The 14,551-nt window shown below is 43.8% G+C and overlaps 1 protein-coding gene across 1 annotated transcript in view; it reads right to left on the reverse strand.

The window, feature by feature from the left end:
• AGO2 (argonaute RISC catalytic component 2) overlaps nucleotides 1-6,533 on the reverse strand; it is a 48,120-nt gene extending 41,587 nt beyond the window's left edge. Inside the window, exon 1 of the mRNA XM_054385447.1 lies at nucleotides 6,479-6,533. Within this exon, the coding sequence (XP_054241422.1) occupies nucleotides 6,479-6,509 (31 nt within the window). The 5' untranslated portion in view covers nucleotides 6,510-6,533. The remainder of the gene's footprint in view (nucleotides 1-6,478) is intronic.
• Nucleotides 6,534-14,551: the final 8,018 nt, after the last annotated feature.

Raw genomic sequence — 14,551 nt, forward strand, 5'->3', positions numbered from 1 at the left:
TTCACATTCCAGACGAACTGTTAGGAAAGACATGTGGGGCCCAAACCAATGCAGATATATGTAGTTGTTCTCTACCTCTGAAAAGTTAAGTATTTAACACTTCTCTCAAAGACACAGTCTTTCATGACTGCAGAGCTATCATGCCATACATTAACGCTGGCACCCAGGCTTTAACAACTTTGCTTCATCACACAAGCTCATACAACTTAAACTGGCATTAAGACAGAACTAGCACCATAAAACAGACATCCTGCCTTAATGCAGCTGTTCAATCTGCCCCATGATCCCAAAACTTGTGCTATCGTACATCTTGCAGAGCAGCAAAGCCACTGAAACCAACTAGAACAGGGCATGAAGGCAAGGAATGAAAGAGATTTTTAGTTGGGATTGGTCTGCCCAACAGTGCACAAGGCAGCCTTCCGCAACAATGCCTGCATGACCATTTTTCTGTAGCAGGGCTACATTATGCTGGTTCAAAATGAATGCCAAAGTACAGGCTGACACACAGACAGCTTTTAAATCTGCTTTCTGCAACCAAGAGAGAGTTTTTCAGTTGTCTAATGAAGGCTGGATGGAGACTAAAACCTGCCACAGAGACAAAATACAACTGAGCAGCACTGGCAAAAAATAGAAGAGGACAACCAAATCAGAAGAGAATTAACTAATCACATCTGTGATATAAAAAAAAATATTTCACAACTTAAATACAAATAAATTTAGCAGCACTGTGGACAGCTCAATGAGAATCAAATTCAAAAGACAACACTGATGGCAGCAAAAAAAGAAAAACATCAAAACAACCTGTGGACTGATCTGATTATGTCATTATCAGCAGTACTTTCTTTTCTAAATCAATAGTTTGCTTATACCTTGGCTGTATCCAGTTTTATCAAGCCACAGATAAAGCAAACAAAAAAAACACAACCAAAAAAGAATTACTTTTCTTTCTAGAAAGCCTAGTCACCAGGTATCACATGGCTTCACAGCTGTATTTTTCTGCAAACAGAGATAACAAAAACAAATGAAATAGTGCTCATACTAAAACTTGTTCTTTAAAAGTTTACTCTGGGAGTGGAATCGTAAAAACAAAGCAAATTAAAATCGAGAAGTTAAAATTAATTGCACTAACCTATGGTGCTCACTAAACTCATTGAAAGACATCACCTATTAAAACAGTCATATGAGCATCTTCTCAGTCTAAGCATTAAAAAAGCATTGACAACACTTTGTGGACAGCATTAAAAAGTCTCTTCAAAGCACTGCTGCTCAGAAATACCTACTGAAGAACGCGTACTAGCCAATTACACAAAGTAGACTAGACTTGGTAGTGTATCCAGGGATCATGCTATTCAGGTCTTTTATTTCTCACACTTTGGATGGCATAAAATGGATAAGGAAACGCTTAAGCTCAACTTTGGGTATTAAAGCAAATGGAAAAAAGAAAACAAAACCCCCCTTGCACTCAGTTAAAAAGTTCAGTACTTTTCTAGTCAATAGGGTAAGAGATACTTTACGTTCTAGTGGGCGGCTTTGCATGTACATCAGAAAGGACACATAATACTAAAGCAAATTAATTGAACAATGCATGGAACAGATCCCTACCCACAGCCACTACTGTTAAAACTATGTAATATTTTCCATTAGCTTTTTTTTCCCAGTTCATAACTTACCAAAAGTAAGATACTGGAGGTTGACCTGTTTAAATACTCAAATGTAGTAATATTTTCTAGTAGTCTGAGTATTGGAAATTCCATCAACAAAAATATGATCAAGTATTCTTCTAAAACTTGAAATAGACAATACACAATAAAATTTTGACAGGTCTTACAAGTTTCATACAGCTATTGTCAGCACATGCTGGGCTGACATGAACAAGACTTTCATTAGGCATGTAAAGTTCCTAATTAGTGAGAACTGTGCATGTTAGCAAAGTTAGAAGTTTGCCACATTCTTCCACCCAATCCCTGAAATTTCTGGAAGGCCAGAAGTATTTAGAAGGGCTGTCTTCTGAAATGGAAAAATCTTTCGAACTGTTCAAAACGGGTAGAAGAATAGACCAACATAGGATATCTAAGGCATTTTCCCTTACAGAATAAAGCATTTAACTCCCTTTCCCACTCTTCTGCAAAGTAGAAGACGACTGATGGGGACAGCACCACAGGTGAGGGTATAATAATAGTAGAAGTGGTGCTTTCCTACACCACTACATGGGCAGGAGTACACAATGATTCTGCAAAACCAAAAAAAAAAAAAAATTAATATCAAGGAAAGAGAAGTGTATAGAATCCCACCTTCCATACAGCAAACACGTCAGCCCGCTGAAGAAAGGAGAAAGTTTGTTTCACACATGACATTAACTATCTTTTCATCAAATGCTTACCTCATGTTTAAGCCACTTTAAGACTACACAGCTAGCTGAAGCAATATAGTAACACACAGACTTTTTCTTAGGAAAATACACTGGCCATGACAATACACCTGAAAAAGTTACATTGCATTTTGTAGGTTGTAACCTTGTCAAAGGCAATTATCACACAAAAAAGTAGACAGCTGAAGCTGCACATTAGGTTCTCATATCCTCTTCTAGTATGGCACCTTACAATGAGTTTCAACACAATTTACTAAAATTAAGCCAAAGAAACTGGGCAACTCTATGGTAATGACAGAGCCAGCACAGCAAGAGCAGGTCCAGGTCTGGATCCATGCCTAAAATACAAAAAGCCTAAGAAGTGCAAGGTATATCCTTGGCAGGACATAGATGGGAGTTCTTACCGCTGCTGTGAATGAGCTTAGGAAGATGCTAGTGGAGCTCAATTACACAAGACGAAGATGCTGCCATTTCTACTATCCCAAGCAAGGCATGAGAACACACTTCTGTGCCATCATGTTTGAGGATTAAAGAGTCCTTAAAGAACCAACATCCAATCTTCAAGAAAACATGCAAGTACATGCACCAGAATTAAACCCAAGTACATGCACCAGAAATACTGAAAGACAGACTTAAGTTACCTTTTACATTTGTCAAGACTGTTGAAACTTACAATTAAACAAGTGAGAAGATCCTTTGTTTGACTGTTTGATAGAGGGTTCAAAGTTGTATCTTCTGCCAGGACTAAGGTTTTATTTTACATGCAAAACTATAACCTCTTTCCAAAAGACAACTGCTGCTTCAACAATAAGACCTTGAGCAGCAGGCAAAAATCAAATATCCTTCAAGGAGTAAAGAGACTCTATAGCGTGCAAAGTTTAGACTTTATAAATACATTAATATCAAGTAGTGCAAGTTACAAAAGTTGACTCAAGTTTTAATCAGTTCTTTAAACTGCTTTGATATTTGCAATATCAAACTCTTTTCTTAAAAAAAACCAGTAACTTTATTTTCAGCTTGTTTTTACTTTTTTTTTTTTTCATTCAAGTAACTGTGAAAAAAGTGTATGGTTGTAATGTCTCAGCAAATGCTACACCAAGTCAAAAACTCAGAGTATTCAGGGAAAAGAACAGGGTTCACAGGTTTCCTAACCACGAGAACAGTGATTTCATGAAGTCTCTCATGTAAAAAAAAAACACCTTACGCTTAATGTAACAGCATGTTTGAACAAAGTTTCCACATTGAGCAGCAATTTTTTGAAATTAGTCAGATACAGCCTCCTAACTTCCTTTATACCGTTTCCAGAAAAAGAATTAAGATCAAAATAGCAAACCCTGTGGCAAATTGAGTGATTCCTCTGGCAGGAGGCCAGCACCACAGGCACCTTTAGAACAGGGCTGGCTGTGGCGCCCAGTTTAGTGACAGGACCTGGAAGAGCAAAGTAGCCTATAAGCACCATCCACATTTGGAGAAGTAAATGGCAGCAAGATCTAAGTTACAGGAGATATGAATGGAGCATTTAAGCAGCGTCAAGGATGTGCTGACAGATATGTAGAGGCTGGAGCTCTTGTGCATTCACAGCAGATACAGCTCACTGAATGGCTGCAAACCACACTTCTTGATCACTGCTCTGACCAAAATTTAAGCATCCATTCGTTTTATAGGTATTAATGTGTGGAACATAACTTTCACTGGCAGCTTGCAAGCCACATGCAGCCTTTCACAAAATAACTAAGCAGCCTGCTGACAGTGTCCATTTACAGACTGGTTCACAGCACAGCCACACTCAATCAGAACGTCCTGCCTTATGATCTGGTGTGAAGCAGGAAACTGGATTGCTGGAAGTCCCTGCACTGCTAAAGCTCTCCATAGATGATTTCACAGGAAGGTAACAGAGACCCTCAGAACGTGCAGAACAACTCACAACTCATACCCCAGAACAGACATGGCCACTGCCCAGCTCTGTGCAGCGGGAAAGAGCTGAGCCATAGAGATAAACTAGGAAGTAAACAAGACAGAAGATGAACTTGGCTGGAAGGGGTAAAAACAGCAAGAGTCTGAGACACACACAAGTAATGCCTAGCAATCAAAGACTCTGTAAAAATAGTGTTTGCTCTATCAAGCACACAAGAAGAGAGGGTTGTTCTGTTAAGGGAAAAACTACCCCTACACGCTTAGTGTTGATCCTGATGGTAAACAGCAGCCACCAATGCTGGTAACTGTGGAAGTAACAGCACTCTGAGTGAGAAGGAAAACAGCAGAATCAGAAAGAGCAAGCAAATAAAGGAAGATAGAGACTCCCACATGTAAAACATTGCGCACGCACTGGCAATATTTTCAGTCATGCACCTCCTTACATGTAACTTTGAAAAAGATACATCAATAAGAGGCAAACAAGCCTTACCAACAACAGCAAAATCTGATCACCATGAATACCTATAAACTGAAAGTATACTAGAACTTGACACTAGAAGATACCAAATTATTACACCAATAGTTATACAGTTACTGGCACTGAAATGTGCAAATGATGTTATACATGAAAGCAAAACGTTGAACATCAGTCTGGATGCACATGGCTGCAGAGACCTATCTTCCTAGTGTGTCTAATAAGTCTTCATGCATTGTAGGAAGAAAAAAGCAAGAAAGTAAAACCACTGGATCTGTACTGTAAGATGTAAATAATCATTCTGATTGTCACTCTTGATTCTTGTCCCTTCAAGAGATGCAAGTCAGAGGAAAAAAAGCAGCAGCACCTAACTGTGGATCCCAAGATTGAAATGCTCTTACAGTAGAGGCATTTGCAGGAGAAGCAGTGAAAGACATCTCAGCTACAGGTCTTTCACTATTCTTTGCTAGATTATCCCTCTAAGGAAAAAGATTTTATGCAAAACTGTTGAGGATAACAATATAAATAAAGTTCTACTTACGTAAGAAAAGAATTCTCACCACAATAGAAGAAAATAAAAACAGTCCCATATTCATTGCACACACGACCACAGTGTTAACCTCTTTTTCCCCTAAGTAATATTCAACATCCTTGAATGAGTTGGTAACCTTTCTGCTCTCCACATTCATCTGTCCTTTGCTCCCAGATTTCATTACACCCGGAGTAGGAGGACATCTAACGAAGCCGATAACCTCTCCAGTCCTATCCGATATCTGGATAGGACCTACAACGCAAACTAAAGCAGCAAAGTCGTTAACACACACGCTGTTAGCGAACCACGGCCACAGCGGCCTGACCTTCGGCGCACTGCGAGACGGGTATCGCAGGCTAGCCCAGGAGAATGCAGTCGCTACGGGGATCTGGGATGGAGGAAATGGAGACCCCAGTCCATACCGCGCTGGCAGCAGGAACCTGAGCTGGCAGGAACAGCCAAAGCGCTGGCCTGGGGAAGGCAGCACGTAGCGCACAGCTGAGGGGACACCATGGGGGACGGACCGGCGGCGGGCCGAGGAAGGGGTGGAGAAGGGGATCTCTGCCGTCTCCCACCATCCCTGCAACCACCGGAGTCCTGTGAAGAGACATCTCGACGGAGGGGCGTGGGGGGGAGCAGTCGCCTCACGCGCCCCTTCTTCCTTGCCGCCTCGAGTCTCGGCCTTCCCCGCTCTTCAGGCCGGGGCCAGACTCCCGCCGCGGCAGAAGAAGGGGAGAGGTGGGCAGGGGAAAGCGACCCTTCCCTGAAAGGGGCCTCCGGACACGCAGGCTCGCTCACCATCCTTCCTGAGGTGGCGACTGCGGTCTGACCCCTTCTTCCCCCGGTGAGAGCGGCCGACCGCGGCCTCAGCGGTTCCAGCCAGGCCCGAGCCGGGGCGGGAGGAGGCGGCAGAGGGGGGGCCGCGCTCGCGCTGGGTTCCCCCTTCCCTCATAACGACCGCTCGCGCCTTACGCCCCTCGTCTGGCGGCGCTGGGGGGACGGGGTGCGGCGGGGAGACTCGTGCAGCCTCCCGCGCTGACAGAGCGCCTCGTGCGCAAGCGGTCACCTCCTCACGCACGCACGGCCGGGCTTCGGGCCCCGCCGCCCCAGAGAGAACATGGAAAGTCGCGCCAGCGCCTGAAGGAAGGCCCGGAGGAATGAAAGGAAACAAAACCGGCCGAAGCCTCACCGGGTCCGGCGGAGGTGGCTCCCGGGTACATGTCTCCGTGTGCGGCGGCAGAGGCGGCGCCTCTCTCCAGGTCCCTACCGCAGCAGCAGCTCGAGGGAGGGAAGAGGGGGGAGGCAGCGAGCCCGAGCCCCGGCTACGCTGTCGGGAGAAGAGGGAGGAGGAGGAGGAAAGGCAGGGGAAGGGGGAAGGAGAAGAAAAGGGGAAAGACGGGGGGAGAAAAAAAAAAGGGGAGGGGGGGGAGGAAGAAGGAGAAAAAAAAAAAAAATAGGGAGGAGGGCCGGGCCGACGCCGGGAAACCAGGTTACTCGGCGGCACTGAGAAGCGGAGAGGTGGGTGGGGAGAAGGGCGGAGCCGTGGGGTCACGGGGAAGGGACACTCCGCCTTCCTCCCGCGGCGGGCGGGAAGTGGGGTGGGTGGTGCGCCCGAGAGGCCAAGCTCTCTGCGGGCCAGCTGCGGACCCACCGCCCACTGTGACGCAGTTACAGCCGACCACCTCCCTGCCGCCTCCTTCAGCCCCGGACGACTTTCATCAACAGGCTGGAGCGGAACAGCTCTTCTCCAGCCCTGCCGCCAGTACCCACGCGCGTTGTGTTTTGCTCTTCCTGCAGCCTGACAGTGTGGCTAACCAGACAAGAACTATTTGCAGCAGGAGCCTTTCTAGACCCTGGAGTCACCCATCAAGATCAGCCATACCTTCCTTTTACCAAGCCTTTGCTTTAGGCAGATGCAACATCAACAGTCAAACTAAACCAAAGTGCTGCAGCTAGGACTGCTGTATGCTGCAAGAGACTTTATCTCACTGAGACCTTGGGAAAGAACTGTGTTCCTCTGGCTCTCTACTACCTCCAAGACAGTTTGTCTAGTTATGCATGTTTTTAAAAAGATGCTGGAATGGCGTCAATATTACATACACCACTTCATCTTGAACGCCCTGTTTACTTGAAAAGTGGATTTGATTGCTTCACTTCCTTTGTTCCTCCCTAAAGCCCTACAAGACAGGCAATTCTTAGGTGAAAACCTCAGATCAGTCACCTCATGGATCTCACACCTCCATCTAAACCCACTTTTTGTTGTATCTGTGAAAACCTTCTTTGGTGTGATACCTTTCTGTCTTGTAAACCAGACCCTGGAGATACAAGTGACAGTGATTCCTGTAGGAATTGTCTTCCTTTTGTAATCATCTCATTGGTACCTCTTCCATTCAGGAAGGGTCACAACAACCCTACTGTAGGTTTGGGGATATGTGGTTGGAAAGCTGTGACTCAGAGAAGGATCTTGGGGTATTTGGTTGACAGTCAATTAAATATAAGTCAGCAGTGTGCTCAGGTGGCCAAGAAAGCCAATGGCATCCTGGCTTGTGTTAGAAATACGGTGGCCAGCAGGAGCAGGGAGGTGATCATCCCCATCCACTCAGCATTGGTGAGGCCACATCTCAAGTACTGTGCTCAGGTGGCCAAGAAAGCCAATGGCATCCTGGCTTGTATTAGAAATATGGTGGCCAGCAGGAGCAGGGAGGTGATCATCCCCCTCTACTCAGCACTGGTGAGGCCACATCTCGAGTATTGTGCTCAGTTCTGGGCCCCTCACTACAAGAGGGATACTGGGATGCTAGAGCATGTCCAGAGAAGGGCAACAAGGCTCGTGAAGGGCCTGGAGCACGTGGCCTGTGAGGAGTGTCTGAGGTAGCTGGGGTTGTTCAGTCTGGAGGAGGCTGACAGGAGACCTCATTGCTCTGTACAACTACCTGAAGAGAGGCTGGACCGAGGAAGGGGTCAGCCTTTTCTGCTTTGTGGCAAGCAACAGGACTAGAGGAAATGGTTTCAAGCTGTGCCAGGAGAGGTTTAGCCTGGATGCTAGGAAATATTTCTTCACGGGGGGGGTTATCAAACATTAGAATAGTCTGCCCAGGGCAGTGGTAGAGTCACCATCCCTGGAGGTGTTTAAGCAGTGTGTGGACCTGCTATATATGGACATGGTTTAGTGCTAAGCCTTCATTGCTGAGTCAAGGGTTGGACTGGATGATTTTTGAGCTCTCTTCCAACCAGATGATGTCTGTGATTCTGTGAGAAGGTAGGAAAAAAAAATCTTAAACCTGCTAAGGAGGCAAAAATCAAGTTAATGATTTAACAGCATAGCAGCTATGATCCGTATGTTCATTCACCTGTTCAAATTTGATGTGGAAGCCTTTCGAAACAATAATACAGTTCTTATCCCACAACAGTCTTATCCCACAATAGCCCCTTCAAATTCAGCTGAATTCCTTTGGTAAGTATTATCTGCCAAAGAATGAGGCAAACATATAGCTAGTATGGTTCCTCAAACCAATTAATGTCCTCCTTCATCAGCTCCCATTTGAAGTGATATAAAAGCATCTCACTGTTCCAAAGTTGCATCAACTGTTTATTCTTTCCTTTGGGTCATACTTGCTGATACTGTAGGGCTGTTATTAACAGTTCAGCTTTCACTTCAAGTGTACTGTTCATGAAACCATTGTCATCACTGCAGTTTCCACTGGGGCGATTTTGGACTTGTCTGCATTCCAAGTTTCTCAAGTTGCTGGAAAATAAAGATTTTCCAGTAAGTATAAACAAATAAAGGACAACTTCATGGGTCAACTATAGTTCTAGAGTAAAGCCAAGTAGCTCTAGGAAAATCAGAAACAAGGGAGCTGGCAAAGAGGTTGCTGTTTTCCTATCTGTGAGGAGTTGGTGGACATTTTTACACAGCCACTGATTTCCAGTTCATGGTATAAAGCCTTACTAGAAGCTGAAGATGGACGGGAAGAAATCTGCAAAACTAAGAGCCAGAAGAAAGTTATCTGAGACAAATTTGGCCTTTATGCTATATTAATACTAAATACTGAGGTTATAGGGAAACCATGCAGTATCTGTATCAACATCTCATTTTATTTTATTTTTTATACTATATTTGAATCAGTCTTTTCCATCTGGTTAGGAAGATAGCTCCCTCTAACATTATGCATATTATCATGGCTCTTAGGCTTTCTGCATTTAAACACAAAGGACCATAAAAATACACTAATACGTTTCTAGAAAAGTCTGCGTGAGTAATTTGGTCACCGTGACTCACAGCATTGAAGCTAACCTCCATCAGATCATGTTTGTGGACATGAGAAATGAGCTTGATACAGGCTTCCAGGAAATTGGCCATCGCTGTCCTATCAGTGGTCAAAAAACAAATTGACTGGACACAAATGCAGATAATTCTGTCTTACCTTTTTACACCATTCTTCTTGTGAAATCCTGTCCTGAAAGCCACAGTCAATGAAGCTTACATGCTGAAGGGATGTAACCACATGGAATGTCATCCAGTACCTCACACAACTGCAAAAGAACAAAAATCAGATTATGGTACTCTGTTAGAAGCTTGAAAATAACAATTTAACAAGCAACAGAAGACGTGAAATATAAGGGCAGATTTCACAAAATAATAAACACATATCCCGTTCTTCTTTTGGGCTCCACAGGATACTCAGCAAGTGATTTCAGAATTTCCCTGGAAAATACAGATCCCCCAACCAGCAATTTAATACCTAGAACATTCTGGAGTGCAATAGACTCATATTGATTTAAAGCTGATTTTTGTGGATTTAGCACTTCATAAGCAAAAGGGCTTATCACTGTGTATACATGGCTGCAGACTTGCACAATCAGTTAAATAATAAATAGTTTTATTTAGATACTGTTTTCTCATGTAGAAATTCTGCTGTCACTGCAGGCTATCTTCATGATACTGCACATTTCCAGCAGCATTTCTGTGTTACTGAGGAGAGTTACAGCTCTCTTCTACCTCTGTTCTTCAGGTGAAAGGATGCACAGTCATTTTGGGCCATGTCACTTGCTTTATTTCTAATGCCTTCTGTCACTGACAATCGATGGTTTGGAGCACAGTGAAACCTAATTATGTATGTTTTACCAGGCAATTTCATCCCAAAAGACCCCATTCTTTTAAAAAAGCTTGGTTTAAAAGAATGGTTTGAAAGATCAGTGACACAGTGGGAAAAAAATTACTTAGAGCAGAAAGATATTTTTTTTTTCTCTGAGGGGATTTAATCTTACATTTTCTAGCTCTCAACTGGTCTAAACTTTTAAGTTCATGGTATACCAGGTTTATTCACTCATATAGACCTTGTTCACCAAGACTCCCAGGTCTCTCTTTCCACAGAGCTGATCTCTAAACAGGTACATCCCAGCCTGTGCTGCACTCCTGGATTATGTTTTCCCAGATGTAAAACCTTAACTTGTCCTTGTTGAACTGCATCAGGTTCTTGTTAGCCCACTCTGTTAGACTATCCAGGTCTTCCTGTAGGGTGACAATCCCTTCCAAAGAAGAAGAGTCCACTTCCCCACTTAGTTGGGTTTAATTAGCAAACTTCAGGGTACGCTTGATCCCATCATCCAAACCACTTACAAAGCTATTAAACAGCGCTGGGCCAAATACTGATCCCTGGGGAACTGCAGTTTTGACATGTTGCTAGTCTGAAAAGGAGGTACTTACCATCACCCTCTGGATGAGGCCTGTCAGCCAGTTCACTTGCTTAGACGATAACACATCAGTTTCTCTAGAAGGAGGCTGTGGGGAACTGATGTAAAGAGGTTGTAGAGTCTCCTTTGGAGACTGCTGTATGCGTTCCTAGGCATACCTGAAGTATTAGGGGGATTGGTCTAGATGATCTCCAGAGGTTCCTTCCAACCCCTACCATTCTGTGTATTGAAAGCTTTGGAGCAAGATGTTAACCTTAAGCACGTGCATTGGACTTCTCACTGTGTTCTGCTTTGCACAAGAATATAAAATGAGAGAGATCACAACAACAGTGAAGATGACCATGACTATGATTTCATGTGCTTACATGGTTACAAAGACTTTGAGGGTTCTGGTCCCTCCCCAGGGACTGGTTGTCATTTTACAATTACCAGTTTAATCACAGTTGTACCATTAATCATAATGCTAGAGGGACCAAACTCTGACTTTTATCTTTCTACAAACAGATGCCTGTCTTAATGACTAAGCTACAAAACCAGAACTTCATTTCTTTTGCCAAATGAATTACAAATTTAACTTCTTTATTAAAAAATAAAACAAAAAACCCACACAACTGAAAATTTTATTATTACCAGACTACTGCAGTTCACTTGAGAAAGATTTAACTTCTCTAGGTGATCAGGGCCAACAACACAACAACAATTAGACACAATGAAAAAGGTGCAACACCATCTATTGGGGTATGTTAGGTATGCTGATTATTACAGTTTTAATTAGTAAAATAATATTTTCTTTGTTGTAATAATCTAGTCAACAAGCAAAAACACGTAAGAAAACCCAGCTAAGGAGAAAAGCAGTTTCCAAAAAGAACATATGAGAAGTAAATAGTGTACCTGACACTGTATAAGTGATTCTATTCCTGACATCTGTTGAAAATACTATTAAGAGGCCATAGGCTTTGTACTAACTCCAAAAGGCCCCAGAAGGTTACCAACTTGTGTGAGAGCATACTCTGTGAACCAGAACTTGATACTGGATGCCTCATGCTGGGATGTTTTAAGTGTGCGGTAACAGCAACAGTCCTGGAACTATGAGTGGAAGCAGAAGGCAAAGCCCCCCAAACTGTCAATAACTCACTCACAGTCAGTTATTGGACACTGAAAAAGTGAAGACATGAGAGCCAGGAAAAGGCTGTTTTAAGAAAGGAAGAATCATCTCAGTTCATCTGCACCTTGCTGATGTTTCCCTATCTTGGCTGATAGGTAATGCACAGGCATGGCCATCCAAATTTCTACTAGTGTGCTGCTCCAAAAGGATGGTGATGTGTTAAAGACACTGTACAGACAATTACAGGACACACCACTACAAATTTCTAGAACTTGCCCCTTGTTCTATCTTGGAATTGAGCTTTCTTAACCAGCAATCCTGACTGGATACTAGGCCTCAAAAAGCTTTGGGAAGCAGAAAAACTGGGATTTAGCTTAGTCATTACAACGTGATGTGGTTTCATGACCCACTACAGAGCAGACTTATCAGTGTCACTCAACAGATGCAGCAAGACAGCCATGAAGCAAAGATGCAGGCAAATCTCATTTAATTAACATCTTTACCAACCGAAGTCTAAGCTTATGTGAATATCACATTTAAATTCTATGTCTCCGTATTTTATTTTCTAGCAATGCATCAGCATTTTTACTAATTCTTAGCTTAAAGACTTACAGTAGAACCGTTATCAGTATTGCTCCTTCTTTTGTTAGGATCCACAAAAATTTCCACTCTTCCACTCACCACTAAGGCAGAACAGAAAAAAATGGCCTCCATCACTCACCTTTCTTCATGTCCACAAGCAATATGAATGTTTGTGTCCTGCTCCCAGATGTACATTTCAGTACAACAGCACTAAACTTATTTTTGAGAGCTTGATTTATTTATCATACAATCACAGAATGGTTTGTATTGGAAGGGACCATTTAAAGGTCTTCTAGTCTAGCCTCCCTGCAGTAAGCAGGGACATCTTCAATTAGATGACGTTGCTCAAAGCCATATCCAGCCTGAGTGTGAATGTTACCAGGGATGAACACTTAACACCTCTCTGGGCAACCTGTGCCATTGTTCCACCATACTTGTAACAAAATTCTTCCTCATATCTAGTGCCCTCTTTTAATTTAAAATCATCATCCCTTGTCCTGTCACAGCAGGCCCTGCCAAGAAGATTGTCTCCATCTTTCTTGTAATCCCTCTTTAACTATTGTAAGGCTACAGCGGGGCCTCCCTTGAGCCTTCTCTTCTCCAGGCTGAACAATACCAGCTCTTTCAGCCTGTCTTCATAGGAGAGGTATTCCATCCCTCTGATCATTTTTGTGGCCCTCCTCTGGACCTTCTCCAATAGCTATGTCCATGTCTTTCCTGTGATGATGATCCCAGAGCTGGATGCAGTACTGCAGGTGTGATCTCAGCAGTGCAGAGTGGCAGAATCATCTCCCTTGACCTGCTGGCTATGCTTCTTTTCATGCAGGTGAGGATATGGCTGGCCAAAATTCTGAGCTACAAGGACACATTGCCAGCTCATGTCCAGCTTTTCACCCACTGGTACCCCAAAGTCCTTCTCCACAGATGCTTTCAATCGCATCAGCCTCCAGCCTATGTCGATACCATAGTTGCTTTAATCCAGGGGAAGGATCTTGCTTGCATTTGGGCTTGTGGAACTTCATGAAGTTTACATGGGCCCACTTCTCAAGCATGTCCAGATCCCTCTGGACGGCATCCTATCTCTCAGGTGTGTCAACCATGCCACTCAGCTGCATTCATGTGCAAATTTGCACTGGATCCCACTGCTGTTATCGATAATGGTATTAACCACTACTGCTCCCATTACAGACCTCTGAGGGTCACCACTTGTCATCCAGACATTGAGCCACTGACCACTGTGCTCTGGATTTTCATCCAATCTGTGGATTGTTGACATCCAACCAATTCCTTATCCACCGAATGGGCCCATCCATCAAATCGATGATCTGTTTAGAGAGAAGGATGTTGTGGGGGACCATGCTAAAGGCTTTGCAGAAGCCCAGATAGACACCTGCAGCTCTTCCCTTGCCCACTGATGTAGTCACTTCATCATAAAAGGTCACTAGTTTGGTCAGGCACAACTTGCCCTTGGTGAAGCCACTCTGGCCCAAGAAATTTTTCACTGTGTCAGAGGTGAAGCACTAGAACAGATTGTACAAAAAAGTTGTGGATACCTCGTCCCTGCAAGCGTTCAAGGCTAACTGTCTGTATTGTCTCATGAATCTTCTTAACCAGAGCAGCAATTTCCTGTTGACTGGCAGTGGAAAGCAGAAAGGAATTCACCTGAGTCTTTTAAGATAGGCTGGATGGAGCTTTCAGCAACCTGATTTAGTGGAAAGTGACACTGCCTGCGGCAGGGGGGTTGAATACTGAAGGTCTTTTCTAACCCAAACCAGTTTATGGTTCTGATTCCTGCAGCGCTGCTGTGGAGGCAGTACAACTTCCCTCCCGCTCAGAAAAGAAAGGGCCTTTCCCTCGGGCCGGGCAGGGGAGCGCAACGCT

This window comes from Indicator indicator, chromosome 12 (genome assembly GCF_027791375.1).
Source record: "Indicator indicator isolate 239-I01 chromosome 12, UM_Iind_1.1, whole genome shotgun sequence".
NCBI classification, from domain to species: Eukaryota; Metazoa; Chordata; class Aves; order Piciformes; family Indicatoridae; genus Indicator; species Indicator indicator.